Genomic DNA, 22683 nt, shown 5'->3' with positions numbered 1-22683 from the left:
GCTGGAGATGATGTGGGCCTGAGAACAGCCAGGGCCAACCTATCCCGCGGCATCAGAGAGGCTAAGAGACAGCACTCCGGGTGGATAGCCCATCAATTCAGCGACAGCAGAGACACTCGGAGCCTGGGGCAGGGGATACAGACCATTACGGACTACAAGCCCCCACCACGGACCTGTGACAGCTACATCTCTCTGCTGAACAAGCTGAATACCTTCTTCGCTCGCTTTGAGAAACAAAACAGCTCCACTGCACAGAAGACTCCACCTCCTCCCGGTGACCAGGTGATGACGCTGACCCCGGACAGTGTGAGGAGATCTTTCAGTAGGATCAATGCACGCAAAGCTCCGGGTCCTGACAACATTCCTGGGAGTGTACTGAGAGACTGTGCAGCAGAACTCACTGATGTCTTCACAGACATTTTCAACATCTCACTTAGTCAGGCTGTTGTTCCCACATGTTTCAAAACTACCACCATCATTCCAGTCCCGAAGAAGCCATCTCCATCCTGCTTCAATGACTACCGTCATGTTGCACTTACTCCCATCCTCATGAAGTGCTTTGAACGGCTAGTCATATACCACATCAAGTCTGCCCTTCCCCCCCCTCCCTGGACCCATTCCAGTTTGCATATCGGTCCAACCGGTCAACCGATGATGCCATCGCCACTGCCCTCCACTCAGCACTCACACATCTAGACAAAAAAGACTCATACGTCAGAATGCTGTTCATACACTTCAGTTCAGCATTCAACACAATCATCCCTCAACAGCTCATTCACAAACTGGTCGAGTTGGGGGTGTGCACATCACAGAGGTCCTCTCCTGGACCAACAACACCGCAGCACTGGCCAAGAAATCACAACAGCGTCTCTACTTCCTCCGCAAACTAAGGAGAGCCAGAGCCCCACTCCCCATCATGTACACCTTCTACAGAGGCACCATCGAGAGCATTTTGACTAGCTGCATCACTGTGTGGTATGGCGCCTGCAACGCGTCCTGCCGGAAGACTCTGCAACACATAGTGAGAGCAGCTGAGAAGATCATTGGTGTCTCTCTCCCCTCCCTCCAGGAAATTTACGGAACCCGTCTCACTCGCAAAGCCCTCTGCATCACAGGTGATCCCACCCGTAACACTGCTGCCATCAGGGAGGAGACTGCAGACTCTCCAGGCCAGGACCAGCAGACTGAAGGACAGCTTCATTCATCAGGCAGTCAGGAAGCTGAACTCCCTCCCGACCTTGCCCCCCCTCCCCTCCCCTCTTTTTGCCCCATGCACCACTGAACTCTGAACTATTTCAGATGATAAGCCATATTTGAGGTCGATGAATCATAAGCGAGCATTTGGATTTCCTGCCCAATGTACTGTATTACCATATACTAGCTGTTAACTTTCTGTTAGTCACGGACTGCGTGACTTCGCCTATGAAGTTTTTTGTTTTTTTCTGTGACTAAGCGACTAATAAAATTTTGGTCAACCAAGCCTCTTCTGGTCAACTAACGATTAGTTGACTATTAGGGGGCAGCCCTACTTGTCATCAATTGCCACACTCATCACCAGTTTGCACTGAGCACACAGTAAGCGTCTGGTAGAAAACTAGAACTGCTCCTTGAATCGTGTGATCTGCTTACCTTGCTCCATTTTTGTTAACGTTTAATTCATGGAAATGGGATGTTTTGTAATGGATTTTGAATTCTGCACTAATTTTTTTAATTAATAAGCTGGGCCATAAAAGGGACAAAGTGGACCATTGTGTGTGTGGTGCTACTTACCTTTTCTCTGATCACCTCTCCATCCACTGGCTTAGTTTTTTTTTTTTGTAGTAGTCAGCTACAGGCCTCAGTAAACAGGCCTTTCTTTGTTCACTGTATTATCTGAGTCTGTGTTCCCTGACACCATGACAGTACTCATTCAAATACTGAAGCAAGCTTGGCATATGGCTATAGCAAACACATAGTGAGAGCAGCTGAGAAGATCATTGGTGTCTCTCTCCCCTCCCTCCAGGAAATTTACGGAACCCGTCTCACTCGCAAAGCCCTCTGCATCACAGGTGATCCCACCCACCCGTCACACTGCTGCCATCAGGGAGTAGACTGCAGACTCTCCAGGCCAGGACCAGCAGACTGAAGGACAGCTTCATTCATCAGGCAGTCAGGAAGCTGAACTCCCTCCCGACCTTGCCCCCCCTCCCCTCCCCTCTTTTTGCCCCATGCACCACTGAACTCTGAACCTAAAGTTGCCAAATGTACTGTATTACCATATACTAGCTGTTAACTTTCTGTTAGTCATGGATCACTATCTGCCTCAGTAAACAGGCCTTTCTTTGTTCACTGTATTATCTGAGTCTGTGTTCCCTGACACCATGACAGTACTCATTCAAATACTGAAGCAAGCTTTGCATATGGCTATAGCAAACACAGACAATATAAAAAAAGTGTGTTCACCAGTCAGAATTTCTCACTGTCCAAAATCAACAAAAGCTAACTGGAGATGATTGTAACATAGGGCCAGTTGTAACAATGTCAATTAAACGACTTAGAAATTAGGTACAAATCACTATATACATGACCATCATCGTCTTGAGATGACAACAGAAATATGAAGAAAATCTAAAGGACTTACAAGACAATTAGAGTTAGTTAACAGATGTTTTATTATAAAACATATAACATCTGAACAAACAGTGGGACATCAAGTTTACATTTACATGCCTCTGAACAGAACAAACTGTGATTAACTTCTTTCATTGATGGTCAGACGTCCTCTAGAGTGATCCTTAGCCAATCAAAGCTGATATGGAGTCCAGCCCTTCTGTCATAATTCTGAAGGTCTTGCAATGTGAGACTATGTGGATTCGGATTTGCTGTGAATGATGTTATCGGCTGGGAAAAAAATCATTCTGCAATTGATTCTAATTATCGTTCCTCTGTCATTAGCATTACAGCTCAGATGTGGACTTCCTGCTCTGAAAATTAGAATGTTTATTAAAACTTTATATTTATAGTTAATGTTATTATCCTCTGTTACTTTCAGTGGATCCACAAATATTCAACAAAAACTTAAGCTGGTACTGGGGACTGAAGGGATGTGGTAAAAAAAATAATTAAACACAAAGTAATCTGTTTAACAAATTACTAGAGGTGTCCCTGACTAAGGATTTTTATAGTCAAATCAGAATTGTCGAATCTTGCAGATAGTCGACTGATAGTCACATCATATGTTTGGAGGCGGGGGGCAAAATACACTTCCAAGAGTCAAAAACTAAATATCCACACAAGATGAAATCAACAGATGCAAGGTGGTTCGAGGAAGCCTGTGTGGATGTTTACTAGGTCATGAACTGCACACATATTTAATCAATAGCAACATACCTCGGTTCGCGTGTCACGGTTTAATACGTTAAGTACGCATCTTTCAGATCCAGAGAAGAGAACCAGTCCCCTGAGTGAATTTGTGAAAGGATCTGTTTCATTATAGTTATCCTAAACGACCTCTTCATTAGGGCACGGTTCATGCATCTGAAATCGAGGATGGGCCAGAGGCTGCCATCCTTTTTGGGGATGAGGAAGTTACGGCTGTAGAAGCCTGACTCACTCTGAGTTGAAGTAACCATCTTTACAGCTCCTTTTGCCAACAGATTCATCACCTGGTGACCATGCTGCTGAAGCGCAGGGGTCACGACATTGTGAGCTTGTCGTAGACCTCCGGGAAGAATGGAGAGGAATGCTGGTGAGGGGCCTGGCGGTGCCCGGCAGGAACCATTTGTACAGATGGCTGCGAGAGGGCTCCTCCAGCGGAAACCACTCTAAACCCAGCTCTTTGACCGCTTTCGAGAGGATACAGAGAAGTTCAGCATCCATCCCGATCTTGGCGGCGCTGGACTTAGATGACAACAAAGGGGCGGGGTCAGCAACAGAGCCAGACAGCTCCTCTGCATCCGAGGCTGCCAATGACATGTTGTCATCGGGCAGTTCGTCGTCACTTTCCCCAAACGAGACCAGATCGCTCGCACTGGCAGAGGGACGCTGGTCAGGCTGATTGAAGAGGATGGGGGAAACTTCTCTGTGTGGCGAGGGTGAGGCATGTGGGATCTGAGCTGACATGAGCTTGCTCACGTCCAAGCGCTGGAGTCCTCTGCCCCAATTTTTTTTTCATCACAGGCTTCTGGGGGGGTCTAAGCAAGAGGCGGGGTCGCTCTCTGAAAAGAAAGTGATCCACGAGCGCAGAGAGGCAAGACTGATTTTCTTGCAATGAGAACAGTCCATCTCTGTGAGCAGGCTTCTACGTTGGATTTCTCAGCAGTTTCTTATTATTTGTTGGGTAATAGGTAAGTGGCGGGAAGAACAGGCTCGGTGTCACGCTTGCTGCGTCATTCCTCCTCACACGGGGATGTGAGTGCCTTTCTGCCCCCGATGGCGAACCCTGGTCGAGCATTCTCCAGCCCCCTCAGCAGTCAGACTTGGCGGACCCCAGTACTGGTGTTTAGGGCTATGTAAAAAATATAGATATCTCAATATTAATCTATTCTCTTTTTTACAGAACAATATCGATTCTTAAATCCCAAGAATCAATTAGTGTAGCCTGTTTCACGGAATGGATGGAACATTGAAGGGCACTTCCCATCCAATAAATCGCAATAAGCATTGTGCTTTGGTGCTTTTAATACGAAACAAAGTCTCAGGTTTCAATTTATGTCCATTGTATTGCAGTATTCAAACTATAAATGCCGTTTAGGCACTGTTTAATGTGGAGTGACAGATCGTTGTAGCACCTCAGTTCAACAGACACTGCAGTGTGACGGCGCAATCATCTCTTCCACATTAATACCAGTTTCAGCACAAAATAATCATGACTAAACATCCGAAGGTAAGTTAAAAAAAAGAGTAAAACTTCTGTCTCATGTAATTGCTCAATCAGTGTTTCAGCCACGCAAATACGTCAATATAAAGACTTGTCAACAATATCATGTAACGTCACATTTACTGCAGAAACAAACATTACATGACCATGAACTCATAAGTCAGACAGAAAAATAAACTGTAGAGAGGGGTATTTTGCTAAATATATTCACCATATAACATATTAATTATAATTTTTAGTTTTCTTATGTTTAATTTATGTTATGAATTTATGTTATGAATCCATACATTTTTTATGACAGCCACCATTTAAATTTTTATATTTAAAAAACAAAAACGAATTGAAGTAGAAATATTATATAATTGTAACATTATTATTTGAAAAAAACTTTGTGTAATTTTAACAGTTAACAGTATGCTATAGCTTACAAATCAGTTAATTTTAACCTTCAATATTATAGTAATGTAGTACCAAATGACTCTCATGTATATTTTACAGCATAATTAGCATTACTTTTTTTCCTTGAGAAAATGTGCCACGTACTGTACCTGATATATATCCAAAATAATTGATATTGAATCGAATCGAATTGGTAATCCAATTTTATCAAAAGCTTGTGAATGATAATCAAATCTAATTGTGAAATTTGTGTCAAAACCCAGCCCTACTGGTGTTAGCATGCCCAGAGCTCCAGTCAGCCCCTCTACTGGGTTAGGTGTCCATATGACGTAATTCCCTGCAGGCAATCTCAAGGTTTTCCTCTTTGTAAACATGTGTCTTCCCTTGAGTGACCTGCTCTGTCAGTCTCTGCATACAGTAGTTCCATCCCTACTCCCAGGGGGCAGTACTACCCATTTCATATGTAGTACTGCCCCCTAGGTCAGTCCATATTAGAGTCACCTCCCTACAGATAGGATGTGTCTCTGTGGTGACCTTATCCTTGGAAGGCACGCTTCCCCCGCATTCATCTAGCTTTGCTGTAAGTCAATCAAAAGAGAAGAATGATCTTTCCCCCGAGGGTTAAATTCCTTCTGTTAAGAAATTTTGTGGATGGAACAGCAGCATGGCCTACGGGGACGTTATTTCCCCTTGCCACAACCCTGAACCACTCGCTGAATGTAGGGACTAGGTCTTGGCTCAGCATAAAACCTGAATGAGTGGATGAACGCTGTCATCTTATATACCCGTATGTACAGGGATCGACTCGGCATGCAAAATCCACTAGCCAATTCTCATTGGCGTTTTCTTTTGGGGCCCCCAAGCTAGACCCCTAATATCATCAATACTACCATTCTGTAATGGATATTATGCGCCATAATGACAGTTCGAAAAAGATAATTTACATTACATTTCGGGCACCAGACAGGATTTGGCCTGTCACCATATAAGTTTCAAAATAAAGAGATAGCTCAGGGAAATTGCAAACCACAGTTACAGAAAAACTAAATAGATTGCTTGCACAATGTATAAAAGAAAGACAAACAGCAATTTGCAGTTTGTAAAAATGTGTTTCTTTACTTCATTTTTTGAAAGCAATTCAAAGACCCGTAAAAGCACATGGTTCACAAAAACATTTGCAAATGACAAGGTATTCAATACAAGCATAATTAAATGAATTGGTGGCATTTCCCAACACCTGAATTAAGAAAACAAAATCAGCAGATCCGAGGCATTCACTCCAAAATAAAACACTCAACCTGTCAGATGTCCATAAAAGAAGAGAAAGAAACAGGGTTAGTTAATTCTACACGCTCAACCAACAAAAGTCATATTTAAACTGAAAGGGAAAAATCATTAATGCGAGACGTTCACTTAGACTTATCAGAGATCAACATAACGTGATCTTCACCCTAAATCATTCAGCTTTTTATTTTACCTTGCTTGAGATCCAAATAAAGGACATTTTATATTTACGTTTTTCATATTCTTTTTATTCCTGTTCAACGAGCTGATAAGATCTAACCAAGCAGATTTCGAGGGATTCTGGACTAGGGCCAACAGGACTTTTAACAAACCCTCGTCACACAAACTATTTCTATCTTGTTCAGCCGGTTTTGTGTGAGACAATGATGTCTAAAAAGCAGCTTAAGACTTCCTGGGCATCATACGGTGCTCAGTGTCTAGCAGAATGTTTACTCTGAGAGCTTTTCACCACCGCAAGGTGATGTTTTATTTCTTTTTTCTACTCATAATATGCATTATATTTTATGTTTTCATATCTTTAGGAGCATATTATGTGGACTCACAAAAAAATATTTTGCCTGCTGGTAAGTTACCTTTATTTATAATGGCTGGATTTATTTATTTAATTTTTGGCTGATGTTTTATTCTTTTTAGTCTTTCTTCAAAAATGATTTGTCTGATATTCTTAGTAATTTTCTTATGCAATGGGGTTCAAGTCCCAAGATCCAGTTCAGGATGCCAGATCATTTAGAAAAAAAGAAAAGAAAAACAAAGTTTGCAAGCACAAAACTGAGAAAATCATTGATTTGCTCAAATTAGCCATTCATAAAATGCCAGATCTAAAAATGTATTAACTGAACGAGACTATGTTAGGTGTAATGTTTCATAAGCTTTGTCATTTTCTGCAACTCCACCCTTCATTTAACAATAAGCTCTATTTTAGTTGTCTTTGCTCTATTTTCATAGAACCAGTGTAAAATATCCACTGTGACACTAAAAGTGCTAGAACGTTTACTCCCATTGAAACAAAACAAGATTACATGGGAAGATTATGAGTTATTAGGATTTTTTTTTTTTTTTTTTTTTTTTGGTAAGGATTTATTTGTTTGTTTGTTTCTGTCAGTTATCCCAAATCAGATGTTTTGCTGAAGTTTTTTTTTCTGTTGCTCCTGTAAAATGTACACTTTTCCGTAGTATTAAAGTTAGAGTTTGGGGGAGGAAAATGTATTATTATTCTAGGTTGATGTATTTACTATTATTATTATTATTATTATTACTATTAATATTATTATTAAATAATTTATTAATAAATATTTGCTTATAATTAAATTATTTTCTTCTGTACTTCTGTCCTGAAGAAAATTCTCATTTTGGCGCCACCCATTAGGACATTTGATTTTTAACTTCTAGTGGTTTAGCAGGAAGAACAGGAAAATGGGCAAGATGCTCCTGTTAAGATTAGTGATTTTTTACTTTATAAAACATAGATAAGGATGGCTTTGTATGTACAGGATGATAATGCTTCATACAATATAGTGCAATGCCACCACTGAATGTGTGAACTCAGCATGTAAGCCATTCAAATGCAGAAGCATTTGCATACTCTTCCTTTGTATCTAAATAAATAAGAATGTATATAAATACAGGTGCATCTCAATTAATAAAAATATATATATATTAGAGAATTTTTATTTTACTTTCTCTAGGGCCTGCAGAAACAAACATCCACAAAGATATCAAGAAGAGAGAATCCTCACTTAATGATGAACCTCCTGATTCACAGGAGATCCAGGTAAGATTGTATACCTGGCTTTTTATTTTTGTATAAATATTTTAATAAGATACAAGACCATTTCTCTCTCATTCCCCTAATTTTAATACTTTCTTCTTTTTGTGAATTTCCTAAGAAAAATATTGCTGATGACCAACAGCCGATCAAAACATATAAGGTGTGTATAACATTAGTTTTATTAATTTATTAAGTTTTGTGATTTAAAAAGAGAGAGAAAGAGAGAATTCTTAACATTTTTGTAATATTCTTTAAAGCTTTGAAAGTTTTGATATACAAAAGATATTCTTTAAGAAAAAGATCCACCTAATTTTTAAATAAGATTAATATTCTATTATTAATTAATTAAAATAATATAACTTAACTGAAATTCTGAAATACAACAATCTGTTATTTATTTGTTTGTTTGTTTATTTGTAAACATTTAGATCATGAAATGTCTTACCTTATATAGAGAACCACTAAACTAGGCAAGGGTTTGTGGAGCCTAAAACTGTTCCCCTGTAGCATTAGATTTTAAATTGTACTTTTAAAAGCAATATCTGCAAATACAAAAACTGCCCAGTTGAAAAATATTTATTCTGTTATGGCTTACTGAAGACAACCTGAGCATTTAATTTCCTCCTCAGGGTCGAGTGAATGTGCACGTTTTTGAAGACTGTTGCGGTGGATCCCTTGATCAACTTAGGAATAACCTGCTCTATCCGCTATTTCCCAATGTTAGTTCTATACATATTTAGTTGTATATTGTTATCAAGTAATAGTCTCATTGTATAAGTATAATATAATATCATGGGTTTATTTAAAGGTGCGTACTACAGTAAGCAGACTTGCTGTAGCACCTCAGTGGAGCAATTATGGTCTGAGAATCTTTGGCTACCTCCATCCTGCAGAAACTGGTGAGTCCAGCATGAAAATAAAAGTGTTTTATTATTTATTGAATTCAATTAAACATTTGTAGATGCAATTAACAAATGCACTGATATTGTTCTGCTTATAGATGAATACAATTTTGCTGTTTCCTCTGATGATAATTCAGAGTTCTGGCTCAGTTTAAATGAAAGTCCGGAAAACCTTAAACGTCTCGTCTATGTTGGTGAGGTATGTCTGGTCTGAACGTGGATGTATTTGTTAGTGATTCAAGTGGTTGAGATTTATAATGGAAGTGAACATATTACACCTGAATACAATTTAAATGATGCAATGTGTGTCAGTTAACACAGACACAAAAAAGAAAATTTACTCACCCTGATGTCATTCCAAACACCTTTTTTAATCTGTGGAACAGAAAAAAGCTCTTTTCCATAGAGTGGCGATTTGTAATGGCCACATGCTGTCAAGCTCAATAGAGGGCAGAATAGCATGACCACCAAGATCACCATAAACCACAATTTTTCAGGGGCCAGTTTCACACAGCATTCTTAAAAAAATAAAAAAATAAAAAATAAGAAGAAATTATTCAAGTGTCTTATAATTTTCATTCAAAGAATTAAGGTTGTAAATAAAAATACTGTGTGTATTTTATTAAAGAAATTGTGTGTCAGTGTTGTATAGAAAATATTGAGAACATTTTACAAATAAAATATATGTTTTCCTCATTTTTTAAAGGGGTCATCAGATGCCCATTTTCCACAGTTTGATATGATCCAATGGTAGTGTAAAACAACACCCTTTTTACCCTGTCAAAAACTCTTGTTTACAGCAAGCCATTTTGTTTCATGATCCTTTAAATGCTAATGAGCTCTGCTCACCCCGCCCCTCTCTCCAAGCCACTCTATGAGAGACTGTAAACTATAGCCGCATTCATCATATATTATTATAAAATGTAAAAACATAATATATATTATTTTCATCATAAAATTAAATTAATTTTGTCATAGAATAAATAAATTAGGAGATTTTACATGATTTATTCAGGTAGATTCCATTATAGATATTAAGGCTTAAAAACTCAAAAATGTTTTGTACATAATATTGTTACCATCATTTTTAAGTAGATAGCACAACATGCTTTTTACAGTGTTTTCTTATGCTTGCCTATATGATGGCTTACCCAAATTTCTCAGTCATTATTTATCACTCATTATTAATTTGTGGTCCAATTAATAACTGATAGATAGTCTTAAACAAATTGACCTTTGATGTCGTTGATACCACATATTTTCAATGCTCAAATAATATTACTGAATAATTAATGTAAGTGCTTATATATATATATATATAACAGTTTTTGTACTGATTTAGAATGGGTTATTTTCTGTGTTAAGCTGAATATAACCAAGAACAATCCTTTAATAATTTACCATGGTAATTATTAACTGTGAAAAACCTATGGGAGACAGTCCCAAAGAAAAGAGTCAGTTTGCCAACGCACAGAACAGAACTTGGCAAAGGTCTGGATGAACTAAAGAAATTAAATACACTCTAGTGATTACAGAGAATGTGCAACAGGTGTGGATTATGAGCTCAATATATTGGTACACTAGAAAAAAAAAGTGATTGCAAACAGTTTATTTTAGCTACATTTTAAAAATGTTTCTGAGTTTATCACACCACAGAAAAAATGTATTATTAAACACCCAGCCAAATTTGAATGCTAAAAAAATGCCAAATAAATGAAATAAGGTATCAAAATATTGAAAAAATAAGCAGTATTCTCTGCTCTTAAACGCTGGGGGCGTGTCCACTGGCGGCACTGAAACCACACCCACTCGTGGGGAAAGCTGCCGTCTCTCTCTACTGTCTTCCTCTAGCACAGGGGTGTCAAATTATATTCCTGGAGGGCTGGAGCCCTGCATAGCTTAAATTCAACCCTAATTAAACACACCTGATCCAGCAAGTCCTTCAGGCTTATTTGAAAGCTACATGATATCTGGGTTGAAGCAGGGTTGGAACAAAGTTCCTGGAGGGCCGGAGCCCTGCCAAGTTGAGTTTGACATCCCTGCTCTAGCAGCTTATTTAAATATGGAGACCGAGCTGTTTTGTAAATGATCAAAACTAGGTATTATGCATTTATGTGATGAAGGCATAGCTAGCTAGCAACCTGTAGGCTGTATTAATTAAAGGTAATGACAGTAAATCGTGATTGAGTGGGTGAACTTGCATTCGATTTGAAATTGCGCAGAACAATCAGTGTGTGACATTAAAGTACCACGAGAGCAATTCGAAAGTGTAAGGAGGCATCTGCTCTCTATACCTCTCACTGTACTTTGATGTCATACACTGAACGATCTGCGCACTCAATGCGCAGTGCTGCTTCATGTTGAACACACGTCTTATAGTGTTGGGGGAGGGGCCGTGCTCAGTGGCTCAGTTGCGTCATCGAGTCATGATTTTAGCCCCGCCCAAAAAAAATCCTGAAATTGAAAATGGTGAAAAACTGTTTAACGGTCTAACTCTACAATTAAGTACTACATAGTTCACAGTCTTTGTAACATGTTTCAGCAATGCATTTCTAATATTTATAATGTGTTTACAAATAATTCTCAGAATTGACTTTACACAGACTTAATTATTTTTTTTTTTAATTAATGTAAAAAAAAAAGTGTATCTGATGATACTATTGGAACTATGAACTATGAGTATGTTAACATGGCAATAATTGTAATGCTGTATTATGCATGCCAGGCCAGTAGTTGGCAATGTACCTTTGTAAGGCAAAAATTAGTGTTTCTGTGGTATTGTTTCATGAAAACTTAAACCCATTTTCAAAAGTTTTTATCTTAAGGCTCACAAAATGCCATTGTCATGTAAATGAATACCCAAAATGCATACAAACACTTTCCCTTTTTAATGCGAAAAAAAAAGTGTAGTGTAACCTCTGAAATGCTTAAATCACCTTGCTGTGCATGCATAAAACGTCATACACACTCTCTGAGATAATACAGTACAGTATAGTACAATGTGTCACATGACTAAACATGCATTACCACTTGGAAGAGCATCATCAAAAAGCTCAGCTTTTGCTGGATAAAAACGCTTTTCTCAGTGTAAATAAAAGAGAAAAAGAAATAGCTGGGGGGAAAAAATGGTTTTTCAAATCCACATTATTTGGGATGTAGATGGCCATTGTCTTAGGCTATGTTCACGTTAATCTAGATCAAATCTGAAGAAGCCATGTGCATCCAAAATTACATAGTATCACATACTACATCCACTATTTTGGCTTTAATGACTTTCCGTGTCAGTTGCGTCATTTTACTGCCATTCAGAACTCCTCTCCTGTGGACTCATGGGATTTTAAAGTGTCAATTGGATGCACACTTCTCGCCAGAAGTAGTAGGTAATCCGAGTATGCATATTCAGACATACTAGTGTTTTAAAGACATTTCCAAAAATTGCTTGTCCACACTGAAACAGCTGAACATGAGTCATCATTTTCGAATACCTTTGCTGAGTTATTTCTTTTGCTGAGCACAAAAGAAGTTATTTTGAAGAATTTTGGTAAATGAACAGCCCATTGACATAAATTGTAAGTACAGAAAACACTAAAACATTTCTCAAAATATATTTTTTAATGACCACAAAAGATAGAAAGGTTTGGAATGACAATGAGGGTTGAACACAGAATTTTTTTTTGTCCTATTAAAGTTATTGTATACAAACTGGTTATAACATATCTGAATACAAGTGACATTTTTCTGTTTTGAATCAGACAGGAAATGAATGGACTGCTCCAGGCGAGTATTGGAAATTTGCATCCCAGATATCCGAACCTGTTTTGTAAGGATTTTTATTTCATTCATTTATTTTTATTTTATTGTTTTCAAAAGCATACTCTAAAAAAAGACTGTATCATGCAATAATGTAGGGTCTCTCTCTTCCTCAGGTTAGTGAAAGACATGAAATATTTTTTTGAAATCCTCTTAAAACAGAATAGCGGAATGGATCATCTGGAAATAGCTGTATGTATGACAATTCAGCTTGTACAATGAGGCTAAAATTGTACATTTTATTAATCTCAGATTCTTTTTCTTTTCTTTTTTTTTCTGCAGTGGAGTTTAAACCGTGACAATGGCACTTTTTCTGTGATAACCTCAGAGTTTTTGTCATTATATGAAGGTACATTTGTCCCTAAATGACAAAATTATGAACCCAGTAAGTGGAATGGCCAAATATCTGACAGAATGTTGTTGATGTGATGTTATGAAGGCATCTGCGAGGCATTTTTCAAGCATGAATAAAACTGTGTTATATATATATATGCTTGCAACAGAAAGGAGATTTAGGCTTAACAAGGAGAAGTTCTTGCCAGTGTTGATATATTTGCTATCGAAACACTAAGTGTGTGGTAAAGGCATATCAGTATTGACTTTTATGACTTTTACAGGACTTGTTGATAATATATAGACTCATTTGTTTTGTCAGATGAATCTTCTCTACAAATGGGAGATATTGATCACATACCTCAAACGAAAGCGAGTTACGATAGGCTCCTTGAGGCAATTCCCATGTCACCCCATCCTGCAGGAGACCTAACCAGAGAAGACCCACGAGATCACATCTATAAATGTCAGCATTATCTTAAATGAAAATCTTAAATGACATATTCGTTTTTTTTTTTAAACAGACCAAACATGTTCTCTTTGTTTATACAGACAAAATGATGGATGAATCCTACCTGAAAGACTTGTTTCCTGAATGCCTTTACAATCCAAGTTACATACTCAATAAACAAATAGGACGATATGAGGGTGTGCATCTGGTGAGTTAAGCATTTTTAATCTGACAAAAACTCAGGACAAATCAGTGGTTGTAATAATAACCATAATAACCATGTAGGCAAATTTGATTTTGAAGGTTTCAATGTAAACAATCACAGCCTTCAGAAGTGAAATCGCTAACATTAGCATGCTAATCAAAGAACTGTCCAAGAGAGTGATTGCATTACCATGCTAACATTACAGCTAATGTTAGCAGGTTAATGTTAACGATTCATGGCAAGTCATTTTTTACTTGATTTACATACTAAATTCAATGTAAGTCGTTAAAAAGACTGGCAACCACAAAATAAAACAAAAACAACACATCAATTCGCTATGAACTAATAATGAACACCTTTACAGCATTTATTTATCTTAATGTCGTACATGTATTGATAGAAGTATAACTATACAAGTATACATTTTAGATACAAGTATAGAATAGAATTAGTTCATGTATTATGAACTTACATGACTTATCAAGGAACAATAGTATATTCATAAAGTTACTAAAATCTTAAATCTTTGAATCCATAAAGAGTTAATGAGTATCATTGGCTATGTTTCTGTTCTTGTAGATTCAGTTTTCTTCAGTGTATCCAAATGACTACACGAGGCAAACTAATGCAAACAATGATCAGATGTGCTTCTACAGACAAGATCCATCATTTCAGGCAGAGTATGATGAATACAGTATCACATTAATTTGAATATACATCTTTTCAATACACATATTGTTTCATAGTCTTTACATTAGTTACTAAGTAAGCTTTACCAGTTCCCTGTTTGCAACTAACTGCATGCTACTTGAATATGTATTGTACATGTCTTCACTTTTTTAGTAAAGGACTTGCTTCTTATCTGACCGAGGTTGAAGACCCTGATGTAAAAAAGATAGATACAGGTAAAACACTTATTCTAAAAGTAATCTTAAAAAATAAAGATTCCAAAAAAACTAATTTTAAAGCTTGAAGTGGGGGAAAATTCAATCTTGGTCTTATTGTTAACGATTCCCCTGAAATGTTCTTTTTGTTAGTGGTTAATGTTAATAGCCAATTTTCTGTATAATGTTTGTTCAGTTATGGGATTTTAGTTTTGTTTGATCTATATATGCTGACAGCAGGAATAAAATCTCTGCCTCTCAAGCTGTATGACAGCGTTGTCAAGGGAAATTCACTTTGAACAACTGACTCGACATGTTTGGAACAATGAAAAAGAGCGGAAATAAATTATTCACAAAGCACATTATAAGCATTGAGATGGTTTGAGTCCATATCATTAACATTACCCTACAATACAATGAGAAACTGTTCTTGATATGAAGACAGTTCTTTGTTAAAACCTAGAATGCTTCAAAAAGAACCTTGTTTTTATATTTGTAGGCTCAATTTATATACTAAATATAGTGCCATTGTAATACTTGCTTAATTCAGGTCCTGAAGGTCCTTTCTGGCAGCGCGTCTATGACGTGAAACCCCTCAATGTTGCTTCAAAGCAAACTCCATTTGTGGAAAATTCCTGCAGAACAGCTGGAAACATTGTGATGTCCCAAAGTCATGCCATGCCAATCGTTAGAGCCTTTTTAAATGCATTGCATTCAAGAAAAGAGACAAGGTAAGCTCGTCCAGTGTTTACTTCTTTTAACCCTTCTCATTTAAAATTGCTTGTCAATTAATAGACAAACATATGAGAAAAAAAATATGCACTGAAAAAAGCTACTTTAGCCTCAAAAAGTTAGTGAAACCTGAAGAAATGAATGTAACTTTTCTTTGAACATCAATATTTAAAATATAAATAATTTGTACATATTCCTCAATGCCTTAATTTGACATGACACATCTTACGCCCAAATAGGGCAAGTTGTGTCACTTTTTTTAAATCATATTTGTATGGTTCTGTTATGCAATTTAAGTGACAGCAAACCCTAAAAGTATGCGTACACATACTGTTGATCATTATCTGATCAACATGTCTGCCTTTTTCAGCTGCACCCATGTTGATATTTTAAAAATAATATTTTTTTTGTTTTGTTTTGTTTTGTTTTGTTCCAACATGACAATAAAGAAAGCAGGTGTTTTATTATACTATAATACTTTTTTCATCTTCACAGTGGCTACTCCCTGTTGCGTGTGGTGAATGTTGTAAGGCGTGAAGACAAGGACGTGGGCAGCCGTTATCTGGTAGAACTTGAACTTGTGGGCCCACAGGGTCAGAAAGCTCTTGTTTCACATTATGTTTATGCACTAGCTGAGGATTCAGAAAAGAAAACAATTCTCTGCAGTCCAAAAGCCTTCAGCTGGAACCCATCTGCTACTGTTCATATTATCGTGGCAGGTAAAACTAATCAGATTTATCAGTATCTGTCTTTTAACTGTGCTGCATTCAAGTCTTGTTGGAATTACCATAATAATAAATGACAGCTCTGATATTCGACCTGGAGCTACTTATGACTTTAGAATCAATACACCCAACACACCAAAATCAACACACAACTCATCCAAGTAAACTGAATAGGTGCCTACACAATAAAAACTGTCAGAATTTTTTTGTTTGTTTGTTTAACTGTATCTTTAGCTTGTTGCTAGAGTTGATTTGTTCCTGTTGTTTCATTGTTTAGTTTTGCGTCACACCCATCCCAGTACATTTGTGGCCCAGTAATTTATTTTATTTTGGTGTAGGCACCCTAACTGTTAAAGCAATTGCCATTTAGTTATTGTGGTTACACTTTATCTTAAGGTGTCCTTGTTACAGTGCAATTATACACTTAAGTACTGAGTAGATGTACTTGCCTTACGGTTAGGGTTAGGATTAGGGTTCAGTTTAAGGGTTATTTGCATCTACATATGTGTAATTAATTGTTATTAAAATAGTAAGCGCATGTAATATGTGTAACAAGGACACCTTAAAATAAAGTGTTAACGTTATATGTCAAATCACTTGTAGTTACTTTATAACTAAAGTGTAATTACATGTTAATTATGTTATTAAAAATGTTAATTATAAGGTTGACAAAAATGTGAACATTTTCCTGATCAAAACCTTATTATGCCAACATTACAACCTGAATGAACCATTGTTTTAATGTCTGATATTGTCTGTGCATATGTTCCTAAGACAAAATTATGAATGCAGCCTTCATTTATCTTCCAATAGTGAAAAATCAGGCCAGATGGATCATACAGTTTATCAGGGAAATGGAAAAAGTGTACAGAGCAACTGGGGACAAAAACTTTAATGTAATAATTATAGATTACGACAGCTCTGACATAGATATTGAGAAAAGACTCAAAAAGGCAACATTACCAAGGTAAAACACTTTGTTTTAAACTTTTATATAAGTGTGTGTAAGACACAGCACAAAACCAAAATCTAAAAATATCACAACACACAAAAACACACATACAAAATTAAAAAAATATATATTAATAATCAACAAAGATCAGGTGGCCTTCAAGCTGGAATAGACCTTGTTGAAGTAGGCAACCTCATTTTTACAATATAAGCTCTTTGTGTTCCTGTTTCATTTTTCTTGCTCTTTGAAGCTTTTGTTTTGGATGAATGAATTGATACACGGAATATGTTGTAATATAATTTCTTCCTTCTCAGGATGAGCACAGTATTTTGTTCCTGTGTGACCTGCACCTCTACTATCCTGTGAATATAATAAACAGTATACGAAAACATTGTGTCGAGGGAAAGATGGTCTATGCTCCAGTTGTGATGAGACTGGATTGTGGTGCTTCCCCAATAGCCCCAGCTGGTACTGGTCTCCAATATTAATTAATGTTTTACAAACCTCATTATGTTTGCAAAGTATTCAGACTTACGATTTCACCAGGTAGATGAAGAAACGGGTAAAAAAAAATAATTATCATAATCTAAAACATCTGTTTCCTGCTTTGCAGTCACTGGCTCATGTTTGGTATATGTTCAGATATGTTGTTATAATAATAATGCGGATGTACTCCATAGGTTTTTGGGAGGTTGCTGGTTATGGCCTGATGGGAATCTACAAGTCAGACATGGACCGTATTGGTGGCATGAACACCAGAGAATTCAAAGACAAATGGGGGGGTGAAGACTGGGAGTTATTAGACAGGTAATGAAAGCCAATCATCTCTGGAATTATTACACATTTTCTAGTGTTTTGTTTGTTACATCAGTGCACTCAGTAATTTTCCGCTAATTGGTCACCTTTATATAGCGCTTTAAACAAAACAGATTGTGTCAAAGCAACTGAACAACATTAATTAGCAAAACAGTGTATCAATAATGCAAAATTACAGTTAAAGGCAGTTCATCACTGAATTCAGTGATGTCATCATGCAGCTCCGTTCAGTTTAAATAGTATCTGTGCAATCATTTGCAATCAAGTTAATGATATCGCTGTAAATGAATTGTCCCCAACTAAGCAAGCCAGAGGCAACAGCGGCGAGGAACCAAAACTCCATCAGTGACAGAATGGAGAAAAAACCTAGGGAGAAACCAGGATTTTTAACCAGGCTAATTAAAAGTCTTTTGGCGTTAAAGAAAGTATAGTATTTTGAATAAGTATCATAATGCACATGAGTTGAAGACTGTAATAAACAGTCATCTGGGAAAAAAAAAGAAAAGAAAAAAAACAGTTTTGGGGGTGTTACACTATTTTAAACTAAAATTAAAAAACGTTTTATGCATTTTGGCCATTTATTTCACTGACAATCATTTTGGGGTCTGAAAACTTTTGAAAACACGTTTCAAAGTGCAAGATTTTGAAAACAATACAGTTATCACATCCACATAAAAAATAAAAACACAAAAATCAATAATTTCAGAAAACACACAACACAACACAACAAAAAACACTCCCCTATAATAAAATATATCTTTTTTATACAATTTTCCCCTTTATATTACAAATACGCTTATTTTTCAGTGCGAACTGCGATTGTTTTGACAACACTGTCGTCTGTACACAAAACTTTACAAGAATGTGAAGGAATAAATTTTTAATTTTTAGTACAATCATTGTTGTGTAAATACTCATATTCTACATGGAGTTTGTTACCACCACTACTACTAATAAAAATAATAATAATAATAATAACTACCTTTAGGTGTCAAAAAAGTAAACAAAATTTACTGAGTGCATATATATATAAAAATTATATATTTTTTTCTCTTTCTCTCTCTCTTTTAGAGTGTTAGGTAATGGGTTAGAGGTGGAACGACTTCACCTCAGAAATTTTTTTCACCATTTTCATTCCAAACGTGGAATGTGGGAAAACAACAATCAAGGCTAAAAGCAAATGCATGATGCCCCCCCCCCCAAACCAGTTGAGCGCATACCTTGCCACCACAGACGACTTCATTGGTCTCACAACTCAATCACACAATCATCTGTCAAGAAAAGACTTCATGGATTCAACTCAGAAAAGTCATGGATGGATCTGATAACGACAACCAGTACTGTTAGCTATAAGGATATGCTACCAGCATATTAAGGGTGTAAAATAAGGCTAGAGGTTAGCATTTGTTTCAGCATTGTATAGACAATCAGCTCTGTGACTGACATGACTATTGACATCTTAAGAACTGAAGAATTTTAGTGTGAAAGAAAAATTGCTAGCGCTAAGATACTATATGTATATATACTATACTATATATGATGCTATATAATATAGGATACTATATAAGATTAAATATATATAATAAGATACTATATAAGATAACAGACACTTCGTGTTGATAAGCGTTTTTAAGTCTCTTATGCTCACCAAGGTTGTATTTATTTGATTAAAAATACATTAAAAACTGTAATATTGTAAAATATTAAAATAAAATATTGTTTTGTATTTTAATTAATTTCAAAACATAATTTATTCATGGGATAGCAAATCTGAATTTTCAGATGCCATTGCTTCAGTGTCACGTGATTTTGTTTATTTAATGTATGAAGGCCAATGGTCTTTTGTAGCTTTCATAAAAACCATCTTTGCTCTCTCTTCTGCCTTTGAGTTCATATTGGAAGCTGTGCACTCAATTGTTCTTCAAGGTTAAGTGAGATTAGTTGCAATGAACAAATGGTCTAAAAATATAGTGCAAGCCACTTTAGATGATTCCAACTTTAGATGTCACTACCTTCTCAACTTACTACTGAAGCCTGTATCCCCCTTTCTCACTTACCCTATTTAGACCGATAGCTATATCTTAATCCATGGTTTTATGTAGGGCAATCGCAAGGCTTTTCTTCTTTTTGTGTGTGTGGTTTTTGCATTTTTCTTGATACAGTAGGACAGTGGAGATCTGACAGTAAGTGAGTGGGAGAGAGAGGGGGATGGGATTGGGAAAGGTCCACAAGGCAGGAACTGAACTCGAGACAACTACACCCAAAGTGCAAATATGTTGGCACGCTGCCCACGAGGCTATCGGCCCTGACGCAAGGCATTTCTGAATGGTTGCTAAGGTATTGTTGTGAGGTTGCTAGGATGCTCAAAGTAGTTGCTAGGCAATGGCTGGAATTTTCTGCTATTGTTCGTAAGGCATTGAAAGGCAGATGTATTGAATGATTATGACAAGTGATGAGTAATGTAGTTGTGGCTTACTGGCTGAGGTCGAAAGAATCTTAAATTCTTAAATAAGGCTAAATGTTCTTACATCATGATCAGTTTACTGGAGAAGTTTTTTTTTTCTTTTGTCATTGCTTGTTTGAATTTAGCACAAACCTCACTATTTACATAGACAAATATGCCTGGACTTCCGTGCATCTGATAGTGTGAATGATCCATCTAGGTGACAACAGGAAAGCTATTTTGCCCTGCACGCTTTGAGTTCACAATGACGTGTGCGTCTTTCTAATGTTCATCTCTTCAAGGTTGAGTCAGATTAGATATGGGTTACAACAGGACTAAAAATACAGGATGAACAGTGCTGTACTGAAACAACGGCCTGCTTAGCCATTTTATTTACTGCTGTCATCATGCTAAATGGCCCATCCCTTAACCTTCTAGCTTAGCTTGTCTTCTCAGATGAACATCTGTTCATCATTTATCATGAAGAAATACATGTAAAAAGTGTTAAAATATTAGTTATAACATATTATTCTATTGTGCTTGCATTTATGTGCAATCTGATGCAGTTAAAAATCTTTGAAACTAACAATTTCACAAAGAACTGTTATTTATTTCTCTGTCCTTAAAAAGAAATTCAGTGCATTAATGTGTTAATCATTTTTTTTTTTAAAGGCAATAAAATATACATGTATGTCATCGGTTCTTCGGGTGCATAAATTATATTTGTGAATAAAAAAGAATAAAGTCATTGGTAACACTTTATAATAACGTTCTGTTGTAAGTCATTTATAAATTATTAGTTAATGATGAACTAATCATTTTCAAAACATGACTATACTTTCATAAATGATTAATAAGTAATGAGTTAACATTTTAGTAATGTTTTATTAATTCAGTTATAAGTCAGTTATAAGTTATTAGTTAATGATGAATGAATATTTACAAAACATGACTATACGTTCATAAATGATTAATGAGTGGTATGCTAACGATTTACAAATGTGTTGTAAGTTATCTTAAAAAAAGTTAAAATCATGAAATAAATCAAACTGATCATTAGTAGATGGTTTATAAGTTATTAGTTGATACATTATTTATCTTATAAATCATTGAAGTATTTATGTCAAAATTGTTTTGTATAATTATCTCAATAAACAATTGTTAATCATGAACAAATGATGAATAAACCATTAGTGAATGATCAGTTTATGATTTATTGAGGAAGTTGTTAGCTGGTCTGTGTTCAAAAGCACAAACATTCAAGTATGCCAAAGCACTATTTTTAAGAAGAGTAATTCATTTGTTTTGAAGTGGATAAACATTTATAAATGCCTTAGTCAGGTGATTCCAGAGGGTTGTATTAAATCATTTCACTCATCAGCACAGACTTGTGTTCTGTGTGGAGTGTGTGGATCTAGTGATGAAGTGAACCCCTTCCACTGAAGCTCACATCAGGTGCACAGACTTAAAGACTCCATGTGTGTCAGAGAAGACAGCTGTCTATACCCTCACCAGTCAGTACTTAGTACACACTACACAGTGTTCAACACCTGTTATAGATGATGTGGAAATGCATGAATAAATAATTTATAACACTTTCTGCATCCCCTAATGTAAAGTGTAAACTATTCATCACTTCTAAATGTGTTACATATCACTTGCAGGCCTTTCTTACCTGTTACAAATTATTTGTATATGTACACAAGTCATTTATAACACTTTCTGAATCCCCTAATCTAAAGTGTAAACTATTCATCACTTGTAAATGTATTACATATCATTTGCAGATCTTTATAAATTATGTACAAACTGCAGTTTGTAAATGTACCATATGCAAAGGTTGTGGTATACCTTTCAGTTACAGGATATACAAATCTATACAAATCCCTTATATGATATTTAAATTATATATTTTTTATGCAAATATTTTTTACTATTATATAGATATCTTTGAGCCTCTAACTCACTCCTTATACACAACTTTTTAGCCACTTCACAAAAATAAAAATTAAATATAGATATATTGACAGTGACTATAATCTTAAACATAACCATTTTGACAATAAACAAAGTGTAACAGGCAGATAAATGTACGTTAGT

At 36.1% G+C, this 22683-nt stretch overlaps 1 protein-coding gene across 1 annotated transcript; it reads left to right on the top strand.

Annotated features, from left to right (window-relative positions):
- The first annotated feature begins 6956 nt into the window (after positions 1 to 6956).
- LOC109091777 (beta-1,4-N-acetylgalactosaminyltransferase 3-like) lies at positions 6957 to 19830 on the top strand. Its single transcript, XM_042722319.1, has 20 exons — positions 6957 to 7125; positions 8248 to 8333; positions 8449 to 8490; positions 8960 to 9049; positions 9139 to 9229; positions 9331 to 9431; positions 12985 to 13052; positions 13159 to 13234; positions 13325 to 13391; positions 13698 to 13841; positions 13928 to 14034; positions 14611 to 14711; positions 14875 to 14936; positions 15466 to 15646; positions 16143 to 16366; positions 17186 to 17336; positions 17429 to 17507; positions 17639 to 17792; positions 18005 to 18131; positions 19212 to 19830. The coding sequence occupies exons 1-20, from the start codon at positions 6987 to 6989 to the stop codon at positions 19312 to 19314; spliced, it is 2193 nt and encodes a 730-aa protein (XP_042578253.1). The 5' UTR covers positions 6957 to 6986; the 3' UTR covers positions 19315 to 19830.
- The last annotated feature ends 2853 nt before the right edge of the window (positions 19831 to 22683 follow it).

This window comes from Cyprinus carpio, chromosome B4 (genome assembly GCF_018340385.1).
Source record: "Cyprinus carpio isolate SPL01 chromosome B4, ASM1834038v1, whole genome shotgun sequence".
Taxonomy (NCBI): Eukaryota; Metazoa; Chordata; class Actinopteri; order Cypriniformes; family Cyprinidae; genus Cyprinus; species Cyprinus carpio.
The sequence above is the reverse complement of the archived record's forward strand: the minus strand, read 5'-3'. Positions and strand labels throughout refer to the sequence as shown.

Bases quoted from the DNA above. Each gene is read 5' to 3' on its own strand.
- LOC109091777 (XM_042722319.1), top strand. From the start codon at position 6,987: ATGTTTACTCTGAGAGCTTTTCACCACCGCAAGGTGATGTTTTATTTC. The intron at 17,337-17,428 runs AAGGTAAAACAC...CACACAAAAACA, and splicing joins CTCAAAAAGGCAACATTACC to CACATACAAAATTAAAAAAA. The intron at 18,132-19,211 runs GTAATGAAAGCC...TCTCTCTTTTAG, and splicing joins GACTGGGAGTTATTAGACAG to AGTGTTAGGTAATGGGTTAG.